Source organism: Salvelinus fontinalis, chromosome 3 (assembly GCF_029448725.1).
Source record: "Salvelinus fontinalis isolate EN_2023a chromosome 3, ASM2944872v1, whole genome shotgun sequence".
NCBI classification, from domain to species: Eukaryota; Metazoa; Chordata; class Actinopteri; order Salmoniformes; family Salmonidae; genus Salvelinus; species Salvelinus fontinalis.
The window spans coordinates 10,435,955-10,458,827 of NC_074667.1; the positions used below are offsets into that span (position 1 = coordinate 10,435,955).

Here is a 22,873-nt window from a genome sequence, read left to right on the forward strand (position 1 = left end):
CGTTGTCGGCAGGATTCGAACCTGCGCGGGAAGATCCCAATGGATTTCTAGTCCATCGCCTTAACCACTCGGCCACGACAACTTGATATTTATATATGAAATAATTCCCAATTTAACCCATATCAATTTAAACCTGCTACTATTTATCATTTTAAGACTATTAGCTACTCCTTAAACTACCATTCACTGTGCTGGCTGCTTCTATTGAAAAATGTAGCTATAACATCGAAATAATTAGACTTCTGTCTGCTAGAGTTAATAAAGCAATGTGCTTGCTTTAAAGAGAAAAGCCTTGGCATAGACATACTACAGAGAGCAGGCACCAACCAGTACACTGGACATACTAGGCCTTATCTAAATAGGCTACATTTGAGAACATAAACCACAGACTGTAATTAAACATAATGTAGCTAGGCCCTATCATAAGAGAGGTATTTAGGAAACATTGTAGCAACAAAGAGGAAAAAAAGAAACAGTGTTACACCACAACTGCTACATTGGTAGGTTATGTCACCATCATTCATTCCATGGTGATGGAACTATTCTGATGTTCTTCGTTCTGATCCAGAATGTTGAATGACCTCTTCATAATATCCACTGTGTGCATTAATAAGTCAACACAATGTTTGAATGTATAAATGCATACAATTATCCAATGCAATACACAGTATCTTATGAGTATTTTTTGGCCATTAAAATAAGTTAATCTAATAACTACATCAACATTACAATTGGAGTCTCTTTGATAACAACAAATTAACTACCAATAGCTACATTAATTAAATGTTGACACATAGTGAACTTCTGCCTAATATGTGATCATATTTGCTCTAACTCTGAAACAACAACTTGGTTTCAGTATTCTGATCTTTCCTGTGGCCGACTACGTATGCTTGCTTACATTCTGGCTAGAATGACGACGTCAGCTGCAAATTGACGACGCTGTTACATTGTAATAAATCGATATTTTCTTGATTTGTATGAATTGACATGACAAGTGAACGTAAATAAACAATCGTGGGGGCATCACGTTTGCATGGATAACACATTTTATGAACTAACTGCGTCTACTGTAGAATAGTAGTCACGTGACCTCCATACAGGGCCTGCTGTCTGTTTTCAGTGGAGGGAGATATCCGAAGAAAAATGGCGACTGCAGGCGAGCTAAAGCGGGACGCCGGCCATTCTATTTGAACATTCTACTAAAAATTGAGCCCGGGGCTTGGTGGGGCTAATTGAGACTATCGCAACGTTGGTTAGGGTTTCCGAGGTTGCCCGTTTTCTCGGGTTTGTGTGGACTAGTCGCGCGCTAAAATTGAAATTAAAAATAATACATCTGCTACAATGCGAGGGAGAAGAGGAAGGCCGCCCAAACAGACAGCGGAGATGCAGGAGGTTTCCCCTGGGCCAGTTCGCGGTTCAAGAGGGAGAGGGAGAGGTAGCCGTGGTAGGGGAAGGGGCCGAGGACGTGGCCGCGGACGGGGTTCGGTGGTGGATACCGGTGATACAGAAATTCATCGGAGAGAAAACTACCATTCGTCCAGGGGCCGGAGGAAAGTTGGAGCAACGACGACATCGCGGGGCAGAGGAAGAGGCAGGGGTTCGAGAGGTGGTCGCGGCAGCAGGGGGAGACGGCCACTGTGCAAGGTGGTCTACGATGACAACAGCGACGAGGAAGAGGATAATATTAGTTTGAGGTCGGAGGAAGACGAACTTTTACACGAGAATCCCTCAGACTACGAAGAGGAGGCCGTGGACAATGAGTCCGATTTTCTGGAAGAATTACCAGATGAGGATGATGCTAGCTACTGTACAGATAGCAGCTTTCGGAGCCATGATAGCACGCACGGCAGCACTCCAGGTACGTGCAAATGCAATTTAGAAGCATTTTTCAAATGCATGCCAAAGTGTTAGTTTTTATTTAGCACATTTGGGAAGTAAGCTGCATTGTTCAAAATGGAGATTGCACTCATAAACAGGCCTTTGTTTAGGAGCTCTGGTGATCGTTTGCTAGTTCGCGCACAGTGAACAATACTGTCACCTCGCATGTTTTCTGTTATAAAAAAAATCTGCAAAAATGAACACGAATTTGACGATGGGGATTATTGTAATGTAGAATTGTTCATTTGCATAATTGCACCATTTTGCATGCAACATATTAGGCGTTAGTTCCAGATAAACATTTACCTACTTTCCATTCATTCATTTAGCAATTATCGTCAACAAGCATGCCATGCTGCACTATCTGGCTACAAAATATCATGATAAGATGTATACCTTTTGTTTTAGAACTGCGCGTGCGTTTTTGATACTTTGTCGCCTTGCATGGCATGAATATACAGTTCCTGTAGTAGATGTAAACAATTAAGGGTCAGTTTCATCAACTAGTTGTAATTTATCCCCCCTCCCTTAGTTTAAAACATTTTTTCCTTCAGAAAATCAAGTGTTGCGATATATTTCGTGAGATTGTGGTCAAATCAGTTTGACAGGACATCATCGCGCGGCCCTTTGTTTTGAAAAGAGGCGCTCTAATTTCACCTGTTGCAGCTTGAACTCATTATAATATCACGTACTAAATTGTACGGTAACCATAGCAAAGCCAATCTATCAATGTAAACGAAGAGCACAGGTAACCTTCTTTGAAAAATAATTATTGAACTGTAAAGTCAATAGTTTTGATCTTGTATAATGTCAAAACATTAGTGAAAGTGACATTGATGTCATTCATGTACTTTGGTCTTCATGTAGTCCATTTTTAAGCCATGTATGCAATATAAGGAACCATTTTGTATTTTTCAGGATTATGTATAAGATTAGTATAAATTATTGTACATTTTCTGATATCATATGGTGGTCACTAAAATCTTAAATTATCATAATTCCACATGTTCCTGTAGACCTGGAATGGATCTGCTGATTCATAATGCAAGGCAGAATAATATTTCCATAAAATTATAGATTTATTGATATGGTATGCATCCTAAAATGTCTGTGAATGTGTTTCATAACTTGCCCCACATCTCATAAGCACAGATGTGTACAGCCTGGACAACATGGTATTTCTTGAATCATAATTCTATCTCTCCATTGCACCCCAGTGACTGATTACGCAAATAACCTCCTACCCCAAATAGGCCCGATTAACTTGTGAATATGGTTGAATTGTTCAATGAGTGGTTTATGTGCCTTTCATATGACCTATAATCACACACACTCATTTTATCACACTGAGTCACAAATACATGCTTACACATACACAGAGACTCTGTGCATAGGGCGGGAGGAATGAAGGCAGAGGTGTTTGTACACAGCCCTCACTGGGGGCACACGCTCAGGGGAGAGGTGCTTGTTGGTCATTTTTAATGTCTCCTCATCTATGCCTACACCCTGTCTAATGTTTGAAATCTAATTTAAAACTATAGTATGTTAGTTGTTATACCTACCTACTCTAGCTGATATCAGAGGGTGTGGATCCCTGGCTTTATGTTTCAGACTCTGAACTTGATCAGTGCCCATATTCATAAAAAGTGCTGATCTAAGATCAGTTAAGCCTTTTCGATCATAATGAATAAGATTACATGGACAGGGGGAGCTGACCCTAGATCAGCACCCATACTCTGGCCCAGGGTAGAGTGAGTGAAGGAAGGCCAAATTCTCCACTGCACAGTGAATACTCAAGTACCAGGTGCTAGGTCAGCTTATTTACACTTTTAAGACCTGATTTTTTTTTAAATGTACTGAGTAAATCAAAAGTTCTCTTTCCAAAGGGAGAAATTCTGTTTGTAGAAGAGATTCAGACTTTATATAAACCGTGGGATTTATGGAAGGGTAAAAAATACGAGTTGGTTATAACCAATACGCTGTGCTTAAAAGTTGATACAGCGAAAGTAATGCACACATTCACAGAGCTGTTATCAATAAACAGTAACAAAATAGTTACACACTCAAATGTGTTGAATAAGAAGCCCTGCCTGTTTGATAGAAACATCGACAGCTGTTATGGTTGATGGAAATTGTGCTGCCTGCTTTGGCTCATTCGGTATGTATCTAGTTTTGTCTTTGTTTCTTCACCTGTTTTTGTTGTGTTTCTCAGAGTCCAGCACTCAGTGTTGAAGGGCCTTTTTTTCCTGACCCCGTTTTATGTCTCTTGATTGATTTTAATTATTTACATAATTTATAGCCCTCTCTCTCTCTTCATCCCTCTCTGTCTCAGGCCGGAGGGGCAGACACCCGCACCGGCCCCGCTCACCCATCTTCGAGGCCAAGGAGGTGCCCTCCCTGGAGCTGCCCAAGTCCTCAGAGGACCTGCTGGTGCCGGCCAATCAGCTCCTCAACATCTCGGCCGTCTATGAGGTGCTGCGCAACTTCGGCTCGGTCCTGCGCCTCTCGCCGTTCCGCTTCGAGGACTTTTGTGCGGCGCTGGCGGGCCAGGAGCAGTGCACCTTGCTGGCTGAGACCCACACCGCCCTGCTCAAGGCCATCCTGCGCGAGGAGGACACGTCCAACACCACGTTCGGTCCTGCCGACCTCAAGGACAGCGTCAACTCCACACTCTACTTCATCGACGGCATGACCTGGCCCGAGATGGTGCGCGCCTACTGCGAGAGTGACCCAGAGTACCGCCAGGTGCTCCCTTTACTGGAGGGCGAGGAGTACCCCTACGAGCCCCTCGAGAGCAAAATTAAGGTCCTTCAATTCCTTGTGGACCAGTTCTTGGCCACCAACTTGGCTAGAGAAGAGTTAATGTCGGAGGGGGTGGTGGCGTACGACGACCACTGCAGGGTGTGCCACCGGCTGGGGGACCTTCTCTGCTGTGAGACGTGCTCGGCCGTCTACCACCTGGAGTGCGTGAAGCCGCCGCTGGTGGAGGTACCCGAGGACGAGTGGCAGTGTGAGGTCTGCGTGGCACACAAGGTGCCCGGCGTAGTGGACTGTGTGACGGAGGCGCAGAAGAGCCGGCCATACATCCGCCAGCTGCCAATCGGCTATGACCGCCACCGCCGCAAGTACTGGTTCCTGGACCGCCGCATCGTGGTGTAAGTAGACAACCACAAACAAACGTTCACTCACTACAAAATTATACTCAACAAAAATTTTAACGCAACATGCAATAATTTCACAGATTTTACTGAGTTACAGTTTATATAAGGAAATCAGTCATTTTAAATAAGGTCATTAGGCCCTAATCTATTGATTTCACATGACTTTGCAGGGGCGCAGCCGTGGGTGGGCCTGGCAGTGCATAGGCCCACCCACTGGGGAGCCGGGCCCAGCCAATCAAATGTGTTTTTTCCCACAAAAGGTCTTTATTACAGACAGAAATACTCCTCAGCTGTCTGGGTGACTGGTCTCAGACGATCCCGCAGGTGAAGAAGCCAGATGTGGAGGTTCTGAGGTTGGGTTGTGAGGCCTTTTGGACGTACTGCCAAATTCTCAAAAATGATGTTGGAGGTGGCTTATGGTAGAGAAATTAACATAAAATTGTCTGTCAATAGCTCTGGGGGACATTCCTGCAGTTATCATGACAATTGCACGCTCCCTCAAAACTGGAGACATCTGTTGCATTGTGTTGTGTGACACAACTTCACATTTTAGAGGCCTTTTATTGTCCCCAGCCCAAGGTGCACCTGTGTAATTACCATCCCGTTTAATCAGCTTCTTGATATGCCACACCTGTCAGGTGGATGAATTATTTTGGCAAAGGAGAAATGCTCACTTTTATTTATTTATTTTATTTCACCTTTATTTAACCAGGTAGGCAAATTGAGAACACGTTCTCATTTACAATTGCGACCTGGCCAAGATAAAGCAAAGCAGTTCGACACATACAACAACACATAGTTACACATGGAGTAGAACAAGCATACAGTCAATAATACAGTGAAAAATAAGTCTATATACAATGTGAGCAAGTGAGGTGAGATAGGGGAGGTGAAGGCAAATAAAATATATTAATAAATAAAAATATAAAAAAGGCCATGGTGGCGAAGTAAATACAATATAGCAAGTAAAAAAAACACTGGAATGGTTGGTTTGCAGTGGAAGAAGGTGCAAAGTAGAGATAGAAATAATGGGGTGCAAAGGAGCAAAATAAATAAACACAGTAGGTAAAGAGGTAGTTGTTGGGCTAAATTATAGATGGGCTATGTACAGGTCCAGTAATATATGAGCTGCTCTGACAGCTGGTGCTTAAAGCTAGTGAGGGAGATAAGTGTTTCCAGTTTCAGAGATTTTTGTAGTTCGTTCCAGTCATTGGCAGCAGAGAACTGGAAGGAGAGGCGGCCAAAGGAAGAATTGGTTTTGGGGGTGACCAGAGAGATATACCTGCTGGAGCGTGTGCTACGGGTGGGCGTTGCTATGGTGACCAGCGAGCTGAGATAAGGGGGGACTTTACCTAGCAGGGTCTTGTAGATGACCTGGAGCCAGTGGGTTTGGCGACGCGTGTGAAGCGAGGGCCAGCCAACAAGAGCGTACAGGTCGCAGTAGTGGGTAGTATATGGGGCTTTGGTGACAAAACGGATGGCACTGTGATAGACTGCATCCAATTTATTGAGTAGGGTTTTGGAGGCTATTTTGTAAATGACATCACCGAAGTCGAGGATTGGTAGGATGGTCAGTTTTACAAGGGTATGTTTGGCAGCATGAGTGAAGGATGCTTTGTTGCGGAATAGGAAGCCGATTCTAGATTTAACTTTGGATTGGAGATGCTTGATGTGAGTCTGGAAGGAGAGTTTACAGTCTAACCAGACACCTAGGTATTTGTAGTTGTCCACATATTCTAAGTCAGAGCCGTCCAGAGTAGTGATGTTGGACAGGCGGGCAGGTGCAGGCAGCGATCGGTTGAAGAGCATGCATTTCGTTTTACTTGTATTTAAGAGCAATTGGAGGCCACGGAAGGAGAGTTGTATGGCATTGAAGCTCGCCTGGAGGGTTGTTAACACAGTGTCAAAAGAAGGGCCAGAAGTATACAGAATAGTGTCGTCTGCGTAGAGGTGGATCAGAGACTCACCAGCAGCAAGAGCGACATCATTGATGTATACAGAGAAGAGAGTCGGTCCAAGAATTGAACCCTGTGGCACCCCCATAGAGACTGCCAGAGGTCCGGACAACAGACCCTCCGATTTGACACACTGAACTCGATCAGAGAAGTAGTTGGTGAACCAGGCGAGGCAATCATTAGAGAAACCAAGGCTGTCGAGTCTGCCGATGAGGATGTGGTGATTGACAGAGTCAAAAGCCTTGGCCAGGTCAATGAATATGGCTGCACAGTACTGTTTCCTATCGATAGCGGTTAAGATATCGTTTATGACCTTGAGCGTGGCTGAGGTGCACCCATGACCAGCTCTGAAACCAGATTGCATAGCGGAGAAGGTATGGTGGGATTCGAGATGGTCGGTAATCTGTTTGTTGACTTGGCTTTCGAAGACCTTAGAAAGGCAGGGTAGGATAGATATAGGTCTGTAGCAGTTTGGGTCTAGAGTGTCTCCCCCTTTGAAGAGGGGGATAACCGCAGCTGCTTTCCAATCTTTGGGAATCTCAGACGACACGAAAGAGAGGTTGAAAAGGCTGGTAATAGGGGTGGCAACAATTTCAGCAGATAGTTTTAGAAAGAAAGGGTCCAGATTATCTAGCCCGGCTGATTTGTAAGGGTCCAGATTTTGCAGCTCTTTCAGAACATCAGCTGACTGTATTTGGGAGAAAGAGAAATGGGGAAGGCTTGGGCGAGTAGCAGAGGGGAGGGCAGTGCTGTTGACCGGGGTAGGGGTAGCCAGGTGGAAAGCATGGCCAGCCGTAGAAAAATGCTTATTGAAATTCTCAATTATAATGGATTTGTCGGTGGTGACAGTATTTCCTATCTTCAGTGCAGTTGGAAGCTGGGAGGAGGTGTTCTTATTCTCCATGGACTTTACAGTGTCCCAGAACTTTTTTGAGTTTGTGTTGCAGGAAGCAAATTTCTGCTTGAAAAAGCTAGCCTTGGCTTTTCTAACTGCCTGTGTATACTGGTTTCTAGCTTCCCTGAAAAGTTGCATATCACGGGGGCTGTTCGATGCTAATGCAGAACGCCATAGGATGTTTTTCTGTTGGTTAAGGGCAGTCAGGTCAGGAGAGAACCAAGGGCTATATCTGTTCCTGGTTCTAAATTTCTTGAATGGGGCATGCTTATTCAAGATGGTGAGGAAGGCATTTAAAAAAAATATCCAGGCATCCTCTACTGACGGGATGAGATCAATATCCTTCCAGGATACCTCGGCCAGGTCGATTAGAAAGGCCTGCTTGCTGAAGTGGTTCAGGGAGCGTTTGACAGTGATGAGTGGAGGTCGTTTGATCGCTGACCCATTACGGATACAGGCAATGAGGCAGTGATCGCTGAGATCTTGGTTGAGGTGTATTTGGAGGGCAAGTTGGTTAGGATGATGTCTATGAGGGTACCCGTGTTTACGGAATTGGGGTGATACCTGGTAGGTTCATTGATAATTTGTGTGAGATTGAGGGCATCAAGCTTAGATTGTAGGATGGCTGGGGTGTTAAGCATGTTCCAATTTAGGTCGCCTAGCAGCACAAGCTCTGAAGATAGATGGGGGGCAATCAGTTCACATATGGTGTCCAGAGCACAGCTGGGGGCAGAGGGTGGTCTATAGCAGGCGGCAACAGTGAGCGACTTGTTTTTAGAGAGGTGGATTTTTAAAAGTAGGAGTTCAAATTGTTTCGGAACAGACCTGGATAGTAAAACAGAACTCTGCAGGCAATCCTTGCAGTAGATTGCAACACCGCCCCCTTTGGCCGTTCTATCTTGTCTGAAAATCTTGTAGTTAGGGATGAAAAGGTCAGAATTTTTGGTGGTCTTCCTAAGCCAGGATTCAGACACGGCTAAAACATCTGGGTTGGCAGAGTGTGCTAAAGCAGTGAACAAAACAAACTTAGGGAGGAGGCTTCTAATGTTAACATGCATGAAACCAAGGCTATTACGGTTACAGAAGTCATCAAAAAAGAGCGCCTGGGGAATAGGAGTGGAGCTAGGTACTGCAGGGCCTGGATTCACCTCTACATCACCAGAGGAACAGAGGAGGAGTAGGATAAGGGTACGGCTAAAAGCTATGAGAATTGGTCGTTTGGAACGTCTAGAACAGAGAGTAAAAGGAAGTTTCTGGGGGCGATAAAATAGCTTCAAGGAATAATGTACAGACAAACGTATGGTAGGATGTGAATACAGTGGAGGTAAACCTAGGTAATGGGTGATGATGAGAGAGATATAGTCTCTAGAAACATCATTGAAACCAGGTGATGTCATCGCATATGTGGGTGGTGGAACTGAGAGGTTGGATATATAGTGAGCAGGGCTAGAGGCTCTACAGTGAAATAAGCCAATAAACACTAACCAGAACAGCAATGGACAAGGCATATTTACATTAAGGAGAGGCATGCTTAATCGAGTGATCATAAGGGTCCAGTGAGTAGAGGTTGGTTGGGGTCACGGCGATCCAGACAGCTGGCCGGGTAGCTGGCTATCGGTAGCAAGATAACATAGGATGGAGGTCTGTTTTTTTTTTTTTGTCACCTCGTTCGTTTCCGTCGGTAGATTAGTGGGGTTCCGTGTGGTAGAGGGGATCGATCCAATTGGAAAAATAGATATAGTGACCCAAGAAAAAAAAGAAGAAGAAAAAATTGTCCGGTGTACTTATTTAGATAGCAGCCGATAAGACAGCTAATAATTAGCAGATGGGTATTCAGAAACGTCGCAATGGAAAAGCCTGTTGAAACCACCTCGGACAATTACGTCGGCAGACCAGTCGTGATGGATCGGCGGGGCTCCGTGTCGGCAATAAAGGGTCCAGTCCAATTGGCAAAAGAGGTATTGTAGCCCAAGAATTCGCTGGTAGACCTCTTCGGCTAGCCGGCTAGCACTAATAGGGATGTAAACAAATTTGTGTTCAACATTTGATAGAAATAAGCTTTTTGTGCTTATGTAAAATTTCTGGGATCTTTTATTTCAGCTCATGAAACATGAAACTAACACTTTACATATGGGAGATTTAGTTCCCAGTTTCAGCTGTACCGGGCAAATGGCAGACAGTGTGAATGTTTCAGCATGATAATGCGCGGCCTCATGTCGCAAGGATCTGTACACAATTCCTGGAAGCTGAAAATGTCCCAGCCTGCATACTCATCAGACATGTTTGGGATACTCTGGATCGACATGTACGTCATTGTGTTCCAGTTCCTACCAATATCCATCAACTTCGCACAGCTGTTGAAGAGGAGTGGTGATCACACCAGTTACTGACTGGCTTTCTGATCCACGCCTCTACCTTTTTTTGAAGGTATCTGTGACCAACAGATGCATATCTGTATTCCCAGTCATGTGAAATCTATAGATTAGGGCCTTTCAACTGCCCCGAGAGGAATCCCTTTGACAGTTATATCTGCCCTACAATCAATAGGGCCTTTCAATTGACTGATTTCCTTATGTAACGCAGTAAAATCTTTGAAATTCTTGCATGTTGCGTTTATATCTTTGTTCAGTGTAATAAATAGTTATTTCAACTTCCTATTCTACCTGGCAGATAATTGTGTCTGTTCTAGACGATACATTTATATCTGAGTATTCTGTAATGTTATATCCCCCTGGACATCCCTTCTCAAGCAATTGATTAGTTGGATCAGGTGTGATAGGACAAAAATTGCTAGGGGCCTTGGAGGAACGGATTGGGAAACACGGGGTTAGGGTGGAGGGATGGGATGATGGGCTAGGGCTGTTGTCTGACCTGGGGCTGTTGTGCAGGATTGGGCCTGGTCTATCATGTCCCTGCCTAAAACACCTCAGTCTTTGAAGGGATGCTGCTGTGTTAACCGTTTGCTGTCCTGACACTAGGAGGAACATGAAAACCGTTGTCATCACAATGTGAAATGAAGACCACGATACTAAACTGAGTAATGTCCAAACTCCTTTTTAAAAGGAAAGGATGAGTGTTGAAGGCCACTGCTAATGGCTATCCTGGTCTTTCTATAGAAAGGTCCTTTGGAGGAAGAATGTGGGGCATGTATTTGACACTTTTGTCTAAACCAGTGTTTCTTAGGTAGCCTAACGGTTAGAGGGTTGAGCCACTAACTGAAGGGTTCCTGGTTTGAATACCTGAGCCGGCAAGGTGAAAAATCTGTCTGTGCCCTTTGAGCAAGGCACTTAACCCTAATTTGGTCCAGGCGTGACGTACTACTATGGTTGACCCTTTACCTGGTTCTGGGGACATTTTTGTTTTTGGCCTTGCACTACACAGCTGATTCAAAGGATCAACTCATCAAGCTTTGATGATTTCAATCAGATGTGTAGTGCTAAGGAAAAAACTAAAATGTGCACCCCTTTGGGCCCCCAAGAACAGGGAACACTGATCTAAACATTATTTACAAATTATACATGTTGTTGTTGTTTACCTTCTGGGTATCTCAGCCTCTCGTACCTCCAACAGTGCTCTTAGGTCAGCTACAGGATAAAAACATTTTTGGAGAGAAGACGTGCAACATGTACATATATAATGGCAATATGAAGACTAATACATTTGGCAGTGCTGACAAAGATTGGGCCAGGATCGATTCGCCTTGCTACCCTATAGGCATGCAACAGTGATTTGAATTTGATGCACACTGCTCATGGGAGCCAGTGGAGAGTGTGAAGGAGATTTATACAGTCTGGTAAGGGGCCATAATGGAGTTGTTAACTGTGACAGAGGTATTGGAGCAGGCAGGCTCTTCCAGGGAGGAAGAGCAGCTTCTCTTGTCAATGTTGAGCTTTGAGGTCGTGGGCTAGCATCCAATAACTCTGTGTGATTGGGAAAGTCAGGTCTCAAACCACTCCGTACACCTCCCCTTGTCCCTAACCATTTGTTTTTGCAGATCTGTACGGTGTGAGATCCATCATTGCACTGCTTATAGCCTACCTACCCAGACCATACAGGTCTGCAAACATCGAGGGGTTAGGGCCATAGGGGACGGAGCAATTTAGGACTGGCTTTTTTACAAAGCATTTAGATCTAACTTTCTTGCCTGGTCTTTGAGATGTCAATTCAGTGGACAATGATATAATGCACATTGCTCTGACATAACTATAAAGTACATGTTAGGACTAGTCCACAAAATATGTTGACATGTAGTAAATTAACTGCTAGTTGGTAGCTACAAAGATGATCTTTAGCTGACTCAAAGGTGTCTTCATTTTAGCAAATAAATTTCCCGCTGACAAATGTAGCTGGCTAGCTAGCTAGGATCATTCTATTATCTTAGCTAACATTGCATTAATTAAATAAACTTTCTTTATCCAACTTGCAAGCTAGGTGAAAGAGTTGTTTATATGTTGGCAAAAAAACAGCTTTTACATTAGTTCATTTAGCTATACAAGCAAGCTAAAACTGCACAGCTCTGAGAATAAGCCATGTCGATCATTTCCCAATTTAATTTCCCAATAATCATGTTTTCCTTGATTGCAGCTAAGTCAATGTTAAAACTTAAAGTGCAATTCCACCGACAGCTTATTATGCTAGCTAGCTGATTCAAGGGGGAGTGAGGGTGAGCCGAGAGACATCCGCACGAGTGCAGCAGTCTACACAGGAGTGTTCACAACTAGCTAACAGGCTCGCGGCTAATGCAGCAATCGCTATGCTAACATATAAACAGCTAACTCTTGCCATTCCACCCTGTTGCTAAAGCTACCCGACACTAGCTAGCTAGCCAGCCCCGACAGAAGTGCCAAACAATCAGTAATATATTATACGTGATCATTACTTATTTATTCACGTTTACAGTGTCAATTTCAATCAGGCACTGACGTTATACACGCAATAATCACTGTTAACCCAGAATCAGAATTGAAGCAAAAGTGCAAGCAATTGACCCGTGATCATGTTCAAACTGAGCTTTTTTTACATGACAGATGGCACTCTTCAATCTTCGCTTTTATCCAGAGCGGCTTACATCACTTTTTTAGCTTCTCTGGTAAGGTATAGAAAGGCCAATGCCTCGCTTGTTTGAAGGATAATGACAATGTAAACACACAAATATTATTACGCGATAGCATATACGCCAGCTATTAAGCACTAGTCACAGATGGTGTGGTAGCAGACTCCTTTAACCTGAGAGGAGAGTGTCACACACTCATGTACACGAGCACAGACACACACACCTGAACAGAGGGATTCGGGGGTAGCCTTCACTGTCTCATTGCCGCTCCCACTCAAGAAGGTGGCCTTCACTGGGAGCAGTGTAAACGATTTTCACCATCCCCTTAGAGAGAGAGAGAGTGTGTGTGTGTCTCGAGTGGGTGGTTGCATCCTGAGAGGATGCTGACTAGATTGTTGGAATACTGCCTAAGGCTAGTGAGACCCAGGCCTAGACCCTGCTGTGCACAAAGCTGTCCATTTTGTTGATATTTGATGTGGGCCTATGTGTTATGCATGCCTAGAGCGCTCAAAGGTCTTACAACTTTAATTTCCCAATAATCATGTTTTCCTTGATTGCAGCTAAGTCAATGTTAAAACTTAAAGTGCAATTCCACCGCTTCTCAACCTCATTTTCATTGTCTCCAGCACAGTACCAGTGTCTACATACAGTGTATGTGAAAAATGCGCATTTTCTGCGTTCTACCCGATGACGTAATCAAAAGTTAAAACATTTTAAAGACGGTGATTTTTCAAACACATTGAGATTCACGGTGACGTGGAGCAATAAAATACCCTCCCTCTGGCTTGAAACTCGTTTCAGGTTTTGAAAATCCCAGTTTTTCTTACTTTTAATCCTACCTTGTGATGTCACAGAGAAGCATTTAGGACCTTCTTATCTTTGCAACCACAGATCATAGAAACACAGCCTTTTCACATATCTAGACACCCATATGGTGCTGGAGATAATGAATATGAGTTTGTAAAGTGGCTGAATGGCCCTTTTAAGGAAAACTGGCACCATAGAAGACACGTGTATTAAATAGTTGTCAGTACTATGTCCTTACAATGGACAATTTCCAATGGCAGGTGTCTGCTTAAATGTTCTTCATTCTACTGCTTGTCATTTGATGATGGCATCAATTAATCAAAGACATTGATCTCTTTCTCCATCCTCTCTCTCTTATTCTATCCCTCTCTGTCTCCCATATTCTCTCCTTCCCTGTCCCCTCCATCTCCCTCTTATCTCGCTCCCCTCCTTTTTTTCCACCGGTGTCTCGCTCACTTCCTCCACCCCAGTGAGGAGGACGGCGAGCAGGAGGACAAGACCATCTGGTACTACAGCACCAAGGTGCAGCTGGCTGAGCTGATCGACTGCCTGGACAAGGGCTACTGGGAGGCCCACCTGTATGCCACGCTGGAGGAGATCAGGGACGAGGTGCACACTCACATGGACATCACCGAGGAGCTCACCAACAAGGCCCGCGGCGTCAACAAGTGCTTCCTCACCGCTGCTAACGGTAAGAGATGTGGACACGTTCAGATAGGGCATGTTTGTTTACATTTACATTTAAGTCATTTAGCAGACGCTCTTATCCAGAGCAACTTACAAATTGGAAAGTTCATACATATTCATCCTGGTCCCCCCGTGGGGAATGAACCCACAACCCTGGCGTTGCAAGCGCCATGCTCTACCAACTGAGCCACACGGGACCACATAACCACATTGTTCTACATAACCTACATCTATCTGACATGTTGAATAAGGTAGAATAAAAATCTCTATTAATTGCATTTCTGCAACGTTTACCTACTGAACGAGGCCTAGGTTACACACACACAGGTTTTGGGATTTTTTTTCTTGTTTATTCTAGAACTAGTTTTGTCATTTCCAGTCATTTCAGAATAAAGTTTTACCAGTTGTTTGCGTAGTTATTTACTATTAAACTACCGGTATTACACACTGACAACATGCCTATTGAATACAGCTCTCTGTACGTTGTTAGATAACTAACCTTACATTCCCCATAGTACACATCCTATTGTTTCCTTCCTTTTGAAGTCTGTCATTGTGTTACTATCATTGGATGGGTGAAAGCTTTACATTGAATCTATTGAGACCCCAGTGAATTTTGAGCACAGTTTGGTAGGGTAAAGCTGTTATGTATTTGTTTTTACATTATAAAGTAAGGTTAGGCTTTTTCTTCAAATAAGACAGTTTGTTGTGTCCTAAATGGCACCCTATTCCCTATGTATTGCACTATAAAGAGAATATGATGCCATTTGGGATGCACACTTAGTCAAGAGTGGGTACTTCCAGTAATTAGCGTTTGACTCTGACAAATAAAATCAATGAATGGTTGTTTGGCTGTTGCCCGTCTGAGGGAAAGGAGCACAATTACAGCAATGCCTGCCTCAATGGAATATATTATCAGTCTCTCTGAATTGGCCCACTCTGTCATTTCCATCAGTCATTGGTTTTGCCTCTTGACAATGCTCAGTGCTTTGAAGAGAACTACTAGTCTATTACTCTATTCCCCTTTCAGTTCTCCCCCTATGGTGAATGAATGGTGTTAAGTGATGAGCAAACACTTACTCTGGCTGTGTCCCAAAATGGCAAATGTAGTGCACTACTTTTGACCGGGTGCCTTTTGGGACGCAGATACGCTCTGTCTTTTGTTGATATTCATCATTGGCATCATTTTCTCTGTTCGGTTGGTTCCAACGAGGCGGCAGATTGCCTCCTGCCCACGGCTGCACCTCTTAATGTCTCTGTGTTGGTAATGTGAGGGCGCTGATCGGCACGGCAGCATACACACACACACACACACACACACACACACACACACACACACACACACACACACACACACACACACACACACACACACACACACACACACACACACACACACACACACACACTTACTCAGTTCAGATCCATGGTATTGGGTGTGTGTGTATGGGTTTTACAGTTATAACTCATGCAAGTTGGGCACATTAGCATTGTGTGTGTGTGTGTGCATGTTTGTTAGGAGGGATGTGCACATGCCACTCATGTAAGGCTCTAGATATAGTAGTCCATATTAGAGGTCGACCGATTATGATTTTTCAACGCCGATACTGATTTATTGGAGGACCAAAAAAGCCGATACCGATTAATCTTCTTTTTTTATATATATATATATATTTTTTTTATTGCATGATGTGAAATAAGTTATTGCAAACATAATTTGTAATATATATTTTTTGTTGGATTGATGCTGTTACTGTTTAGTTTCTACAGACTTATTTTTTAACATCTCTTGGTTTGAACAGAACCGACTGTTGTCAAATTGGTAGAAAGCCATAAAACATTATTTGTTGAGGTATATATATATATATATAAAAAGAAGATTAATCGGTATCGGCTTTATATATATATATAAAGCTAATATATATATATATCATGACAATTACAACAATACTGAATGAACACTTATTTTAACTTAATATAATACATCAATAAAATCAATTTAGCCTCAAATAAATTTGGTTTAAATAATGCAAAAACAAAGTGTTGGAGAAGAAAGTAAAAGTGCAATATGTGCCATGTAAGAAAGCTAACGTTTAAGTTCCTTGCTCAGAACATGAGAACATATGAAAGCTGGTGGTTTCTTTTAACATGAATCTTCAATATTCCCAGGTAAGAAGTTTTAGGCTGTAGTTATTATAGGAATTATATGACTATTTCTCTCTATACCATTTGTATTTCATTAACCTTTGACTATTGGATGTTCTAATAGGCACTTTAGTATTGCCAGTGTAACAGTATAGCTTCCGTCCCTCTCCTCGCTTAGGGTGTAGGATGACCTGAAATATTCTGCTTTTACAAAATGTGATGCTGTTTTCAAATGAAACACAATACCTTGCTCTTGTTAAAGCTTTTAGAATTTGGGCTCGAACCAGGAACACAACGACAACAGCCACCCTCGAAGCAGCGTTACCCATGCAGAGCAAGGGGAACAACCACTCCAAGTCTCAGAGCTAGTGACGTTTGAAACGCTATTAGCGCGCACCCCGCTAACTAGCTAGCCATTTCACATCGGTTACATGAGCCTAATCTCGGGAGTTGATAGGCTTGAAGTCATAAACAGCGCAATGCCTGACGCACAACGAAGAGCTCCTGGCAAAATGCACGAAAGTGCTGTTTGAATGAATGCTTACGATCCTGCCGCTGTCTACCACCGCTCAGTCAGGCTGCTCTATCAAATCATAGACTTAGTTATAACATAATAAGACACGGAAATACGAGCCTTGGGTCGTATTAATATGGTCGAATCCAGAAACTATCATCTCGAAAACAAGACGTTTCTTCTTTCAGTGAAGAACCGTTCCGTATTTTATCTAAGGGGTGGCATCCATTAGTCTAAATATTCCTGTTACATTGCACAACCTTCAATGTTATGTCATAATTACGTACAATTCTGGCAAATTAGGCTGCCCAACTGTTGCATATACACTGACTCTGCGTGCAATGAACGCAAGAGAAGTGACACAATTTCACCTGGTTAATATTGCCTGCTAACCTGGATTTCTTTAGCTAAATATGCAGGTTTAAAAAGATATACTTCTGTGTATTGATTTTAAGAAAGGCATTGATGTTCATGGTTAGGTACACATTGGAGCAACGATACGCACCGCATCGATTATATGCATCTCGGGACACGCTAGATAAACTAGTAATATCATCAACCATGTGTAGTTAACTAGTGATTATGATTGATTGATTGATTGATTGATTGTTTTTTATAAGATAAGTTTAATGCTAGCTAGCAACTTACCTTGGCTTACTGCATTCGCGTAACAGGCAGTCTCCTCGTGGAGTGCAATGAGAGGCAAGTGGTTAGAGCTTGGGACTAGTTAACTGTAAGGTTGCAAGATTGAATCCCCCGAGCTGACAAGGTGAAAATCTGTCGTTCTGCCCCTGAACGAGGCAGTTAACCCACCGTTCCTAGGCCGTCATTGAAAATAAGAATGTGTTCTTAACTGACTTGCCTTGTTAAATAAAGATTAAATAAATACCGATTTCCGATTGTTATGAAAACTTGAAATCGGCCCTAATTAATCGGCCATTCCGATTAATTGGTCGACCTCTAGTCCATATATGGTACTGTTGTGGGTAATTATTATTTATTTTTTACAACTAATTCACCATATCAGTTCCATTATTTGAATTCCAATTTGTTCAGTTTTTTTCTGTGAGCTCAATGTGCACATTGCGCTGCAGTTTCTCTAGAGATAAATCGCATCATGCCCGAACTGTGCGATGGGGTAGGGAGTTGTAGTTTCCAACAGGCCAATGTTCTACATATTTTAGCGCAGAAAAAGTTATAATTAACTACGATGACCATAATCCATTGCACAACTACTTGTCCTGTCTGTTTCTTTTACCGCATGCTACGGAAGAGACAGAAGAAAATACATGATCTAAGTGATTGATAGTTGGTATTGAAGAACTACTCAAATAATGATTTTGTCAGACCGCATAGGTAGCAGTTTTATAGAGATGAGATGATGACTGTATTAAATAATAAAGTTGTAATATACATAACAACAGAAATATTTTATTAAAGTAAAGTAATGTGAACAGCTGATGGTTAATAAGTAATTGGCAGTCACTTGCATCGTGGGACTTTATTCGTTGTTTTATTCTGTTGTTACAGCATTTAACCCACATAGTGCATTTAATGTTTAAAAAAATAATTGAAATAAATAAATGTGATAATTGAACCGACCTCGAAATGCACTAATCACTCAGGACTAATGTATATGACTAGCATACTGCTGTCCCTCTCCCACCCGCCTCTGTCAGATTATCATAGTGGATTTTCCACTGCCGTCCCAAAGCAATATCCTAAATATGTCCAAACCCCTCCTATTTGGGTAAGTAGGCCTTAATCAGTGGGGCAGTGGCAGGTTGGCTGGCTGGTTGTGTTTGAGTGCCTCTATCTCCTCCTGTGCTGGCTTGGCCTGGCTGTAGGCTCTGGGGGCTGTGGCACTGCTCCAGCAGGCTTCACTGGGAGGAGGTCCAAGATAGCAGGACTGAATGCCTCTGAGGCAGAGAGAGAGAGAGATGGTTGGATAGAGAGGCAATAGTCATTGGTGGGGTGAGGTTGAGGAACTGTGGAAGAATATGGAGGCAAAAGGTCAAGAAAGGGGAGGAAAGAGATGGCGATAGAGGAGAGAGAAAGGTGACAAAGAAAGAGAGGGAGATGGAAGACGAGGAGGGACATGGCTGTGCTGGGTGTCCTCCTGTCTTCTATACGTAGCCAAGTTAGCCAAGACAGTCCAGCTGAGCCAAAGGTCCCTGGCTCTGAGAGTGTGAGGAGCTCCATTGTCTAACACCAGAGAGCCTGCCAATGACTCATCCTCTGCCCAGTCTGTCTCCCTTTCCATCCATCTCTCTTTATCCTGCTTGCTCTCTTTCTCTCTGCCCCTCTTTCTCTCACCTCCCATCTCTTCTCCCTCGATCTCTCTTGCTCTCTCTCTCTCTCTCTCTCTTTCCCCCCTTCCTCCCTCTCGCCCTCCCGCCAGTTACGTGAATAGTACTCAGTCATGTTGAAGGGCCATAGGAACCAGTACAGCCATTCCATGACAACTTTACTCTCCAGTCCCAGTTTGGCTGGGCTCCAAACAGTTTCCTCCTATCCTTCATGACAACTGATCTGATGAAAGAACAAATGGGATGGTTGAATGTGATATGGTGTTAAGGCTAGGACTGTGTTAGAGAGTATAAACAGATCTGGGACCAGGCTATTGTAACTGTGCAATTGTGATGGACTCGGATACAGACTGAGATCCAGTTCTCTGTTGGTGTGCCTCCCATTGAGAATCAATGGTTTGAAATCTCCCCAGTGAGTCTACTTACGACTGGCTCCTGCACTGTGGAAATCACATTATGTCTGAAAGAGCATTTTACACACTTTCTCTCTCACATGCACATAGACAAACACACCACACACACACACTCCATAAGACACTGGCATTGGGAGAGCGATCCCAGACTGGGCCCCCTAGGAAGACACTTTAGGCTGCTGTCAAGGCTTCTCCACCACCCACACATACATGCTGTCCAGTGACAATTGACAGAGAAAGTAGGCTATCATTGATGCCTGAAACAACCCGTTTTTCTTTGTCACCATTCCATCCTTCCCCCCGAAATATGAAATAACCTGCTTCATTACAGAGTACGACTTAAATTTCTCCGCATGTGGTCCTGCCATAGAGTGGAAGTCACACATTAATACAGGCTAATTTCTTTGTTTTTACCGCATTGAGCAGTTGTATAAGCCGTGACAATTTTTCGCTATGCGGCTATCATTTCAGATAAGTCTCATTTTGAGGCGGTGTTCAATTCAAAGCACAGCTGGGTGCTAATGTGCTCATTCCCAGACAGACTACATGGCCATTCTTATAGTATAACCCAGAGAAAAGCACAGTCAGTAGCAAGCTTTCAAGCATAGGTTTGAGAGTTTGATTTAGAGGTCGACCGATTAATCGGAATGGCCGATTTAATTAGGGCCAATTTCAAGTTTTCATAACAATCGGTAATCTGTATTTTTGGACACCGAATATGGCCGATTACATTGCACTCCGCGAGGAGACTGCGTGGCAGGCTGACTACCTGTTACGCGAGTGCAGCAAGAAGCCAAGGTAAGTTGCTAGCTAGCATTAAACTTATCTTATAAAAAACAATCAATCTTAACATAATCACTAGTTAACTACACATGGTTGATGATATTACTAGTTTATCTAGCTTGTCCTGCGTTGCATATAATCGATGCGGTGCCTGTTAATTTATCATCGAATCACAGCCTACTTCACAATCACAGCGCATTCACGAAAAAAGCACTGTCGTTGCACCAATATGTACCTAACCATAAACATTAATGCCTTTCTTAAAATCAATACACGAGTATATATTTTTACATCTGCATATTTAGTTAATATTGCCTGCTAACATGAATTTATTTTAACTAGGGAGATTGTGTCACTTCTCTTGCGTTCTGTGCAGCAGAGTCATGGTATATTAAGCAGTTTGGGTTGCCTGGCTCGTTGCGAACTGTGTGAAGACCATTTCTTCCTAACAAAGACCGTTATTAATTTGCCAGAATTATACATAATTATGACTTAACATTGAAGGTTGTGCAATGTAACAGCAATATTTAGACTTAGGGATGCCACCCGTTCGATAAAATACGGAACGGTTCCGTATTTCACTGAAAGAATAAACGTTTTGTTTTCGAAATGATAGTTTCCGGATTTGACCATATTAATGACCTAAGGCTCGTATTGCTGTGTGTTATTATAATTATATGATTTGATAGAGCAGTCTGACTGAGCGGTGGTAGGCAGCAGCAGGCTCGTAAGCATTCATTCAAACAGCACTTTCCTGCATTTGCCAGCAGCTCTTCGCTGTGCTTCAAGCATTGCGCTGTTTATGACTTCAAGCCTATCAACTCCCGAGATTAGGCTGGCAATACTAACGTGCCTATAAGAACATCCAATAGTCAAAGGTTATGAAATACAAATACAAATCGTATAGAGAGAAATAGTCCTATAATTCCTATAATAACTACAACCTAAAACTTCTTACCTGGGAATATTAAAGACTCATGTTAAAAGGAACCACCAGCTTTCATATGTTCTGAGCAACCACCAGCTTTCATATGTTCTCATGTTCTGAGCAAGGAACTTAAACGTTAGCTTTCTTACATGGCACATATTGCACTTTTACTTTCTTCTCCAACACTTTGTTTTTGCATTATTTAAACCAAATTAAAAATGTTTCATTATTTGTTTGAGACTAAATACATTTTATTGATGTATTATATTAAGTTAAAATAAGTGTTCATTCAGTATTGTTGTAATTGTCATTATTACAAATATATATATATATATATAGAAATCATGTGATTAATCGGTATCGGGTTTTTTTTTGGTCCTCCAATAATCGGTATCGGCGTTGAAAAATCATATTCGTTCGCCCTCTAGTTTGATTCTTATGGCAGAATTGCGCCGTGATCAAATCAGAAGATATATCGATTTTAGCGTTCTCTGTCAGTGTGGGATGAAGCTATAGCGAATGCATAGGCTGACTGACTCTACTCACTATCGCTTGCTGGCGAGAATATGAAAAATGCTTTGAGTTATAACTGTTTTATAGGCTAGTCAATAAACCGTAGTTTATGCTCAGACCGTATATGAGACCGCCAAGGTGTAGCTCAGAGGTGCATAACTCAGCGCCTTGATTTCTGCTGTTCTGCTGGTTTCAAATTCTACTTGACTGATCACCATTCTCTATAACTCAGATTTTTTTGTGTTGTTCTTGATAGTGTTTAGTCTATATACTGCTCGTTATTTGATATTTTTGGCTGAACGTTTTAAAGATGTTTAGTTTTGCTATAATTTAAAAAAAATAGACATACATAATATGTATTTTAATTATCTAATCAATTAAATGAATCAATCAATCTGTGTCCTCTCCCTTCTCCAGAGGAGATCCTGGACCGGCTGAGGGCCAAGCAGGAGGAGGAGCTGGAGGAGGTGAAGCGCCGGGCGGCCGAGGAGAGGGAGAAGGCGGAAGCTCAGAAAACTCTCCGGAAGGAGGAGGAGACGGAGGGGGGAGAGCCCAAGGAGAAGACTGATGAACTCGAGAAGAAGGGAGACGAGGAGGGAGCAAGGGAGGGTAAGGCTGAGAAGGACAATGACCAGGCGACCAAGGAGGGGACCACCATTACAGGTAAGAGACACACACACACCATCTAACTACAGCTACATCGTGGTCCTACAGGCTCTACGGTCTGTTTGATATTACTATGTCTTGATATAGAGCAACGAAGACCTAATTAATTATTGATCCGTTTCCCACAGCTCTCTTCTCTTTCTGAGCCAATTAGAAATCCCTT

General features: G+C 42.9%; 1 protein-coding gene and 1 non-coding gene across 4 annotated transcripts in view; one reads left to right on the forward strand and one right to left on the reverse strand.

Annotated features, from left to right (window-relative positions):
* On the reverse strand, positions 1-82 carry trnas-aga (transfer RNA serine (anticodon AGA)). Its single transcript has one exon. It is a non-coding gene; the product is annotated as a tRNA-Ser (tRNA).
* An 893-nt stretch (positions 83-975) lies between these two features.
* LOC129838356 (nucleosome-remodeling factor subunit BPTF-like) overlaps positions 976-22,873 on the forward strand; it is a 58,761-nt gene continuing 36,863 nt past the window's right edge. For all 3 annotated transcript variants that reach the window (XM_055905296.1, XM_055905301.1, XM_055905304.1), the window contains exons 1-4: positions 976-1,861; positions 4,214-5,036; positions 14,223-14,443; positions 22,462-22,707. In XM_055905296.1, coding sequence (XP_055761271.1) covers positions 1,345-1,861; positions 4,214-5,036; positions 14,223-14,443; positions 22,462-22,707 — 1,807 coding nt within the window. In that variant the 5' untranslated portion in view covers positions 976-1,344. The remainder of the gene's footprint in view (positions 1,862-4,213; positions 5,037-14,222; positions 14,444-22,461; positions 22,708-22,873) is intronic.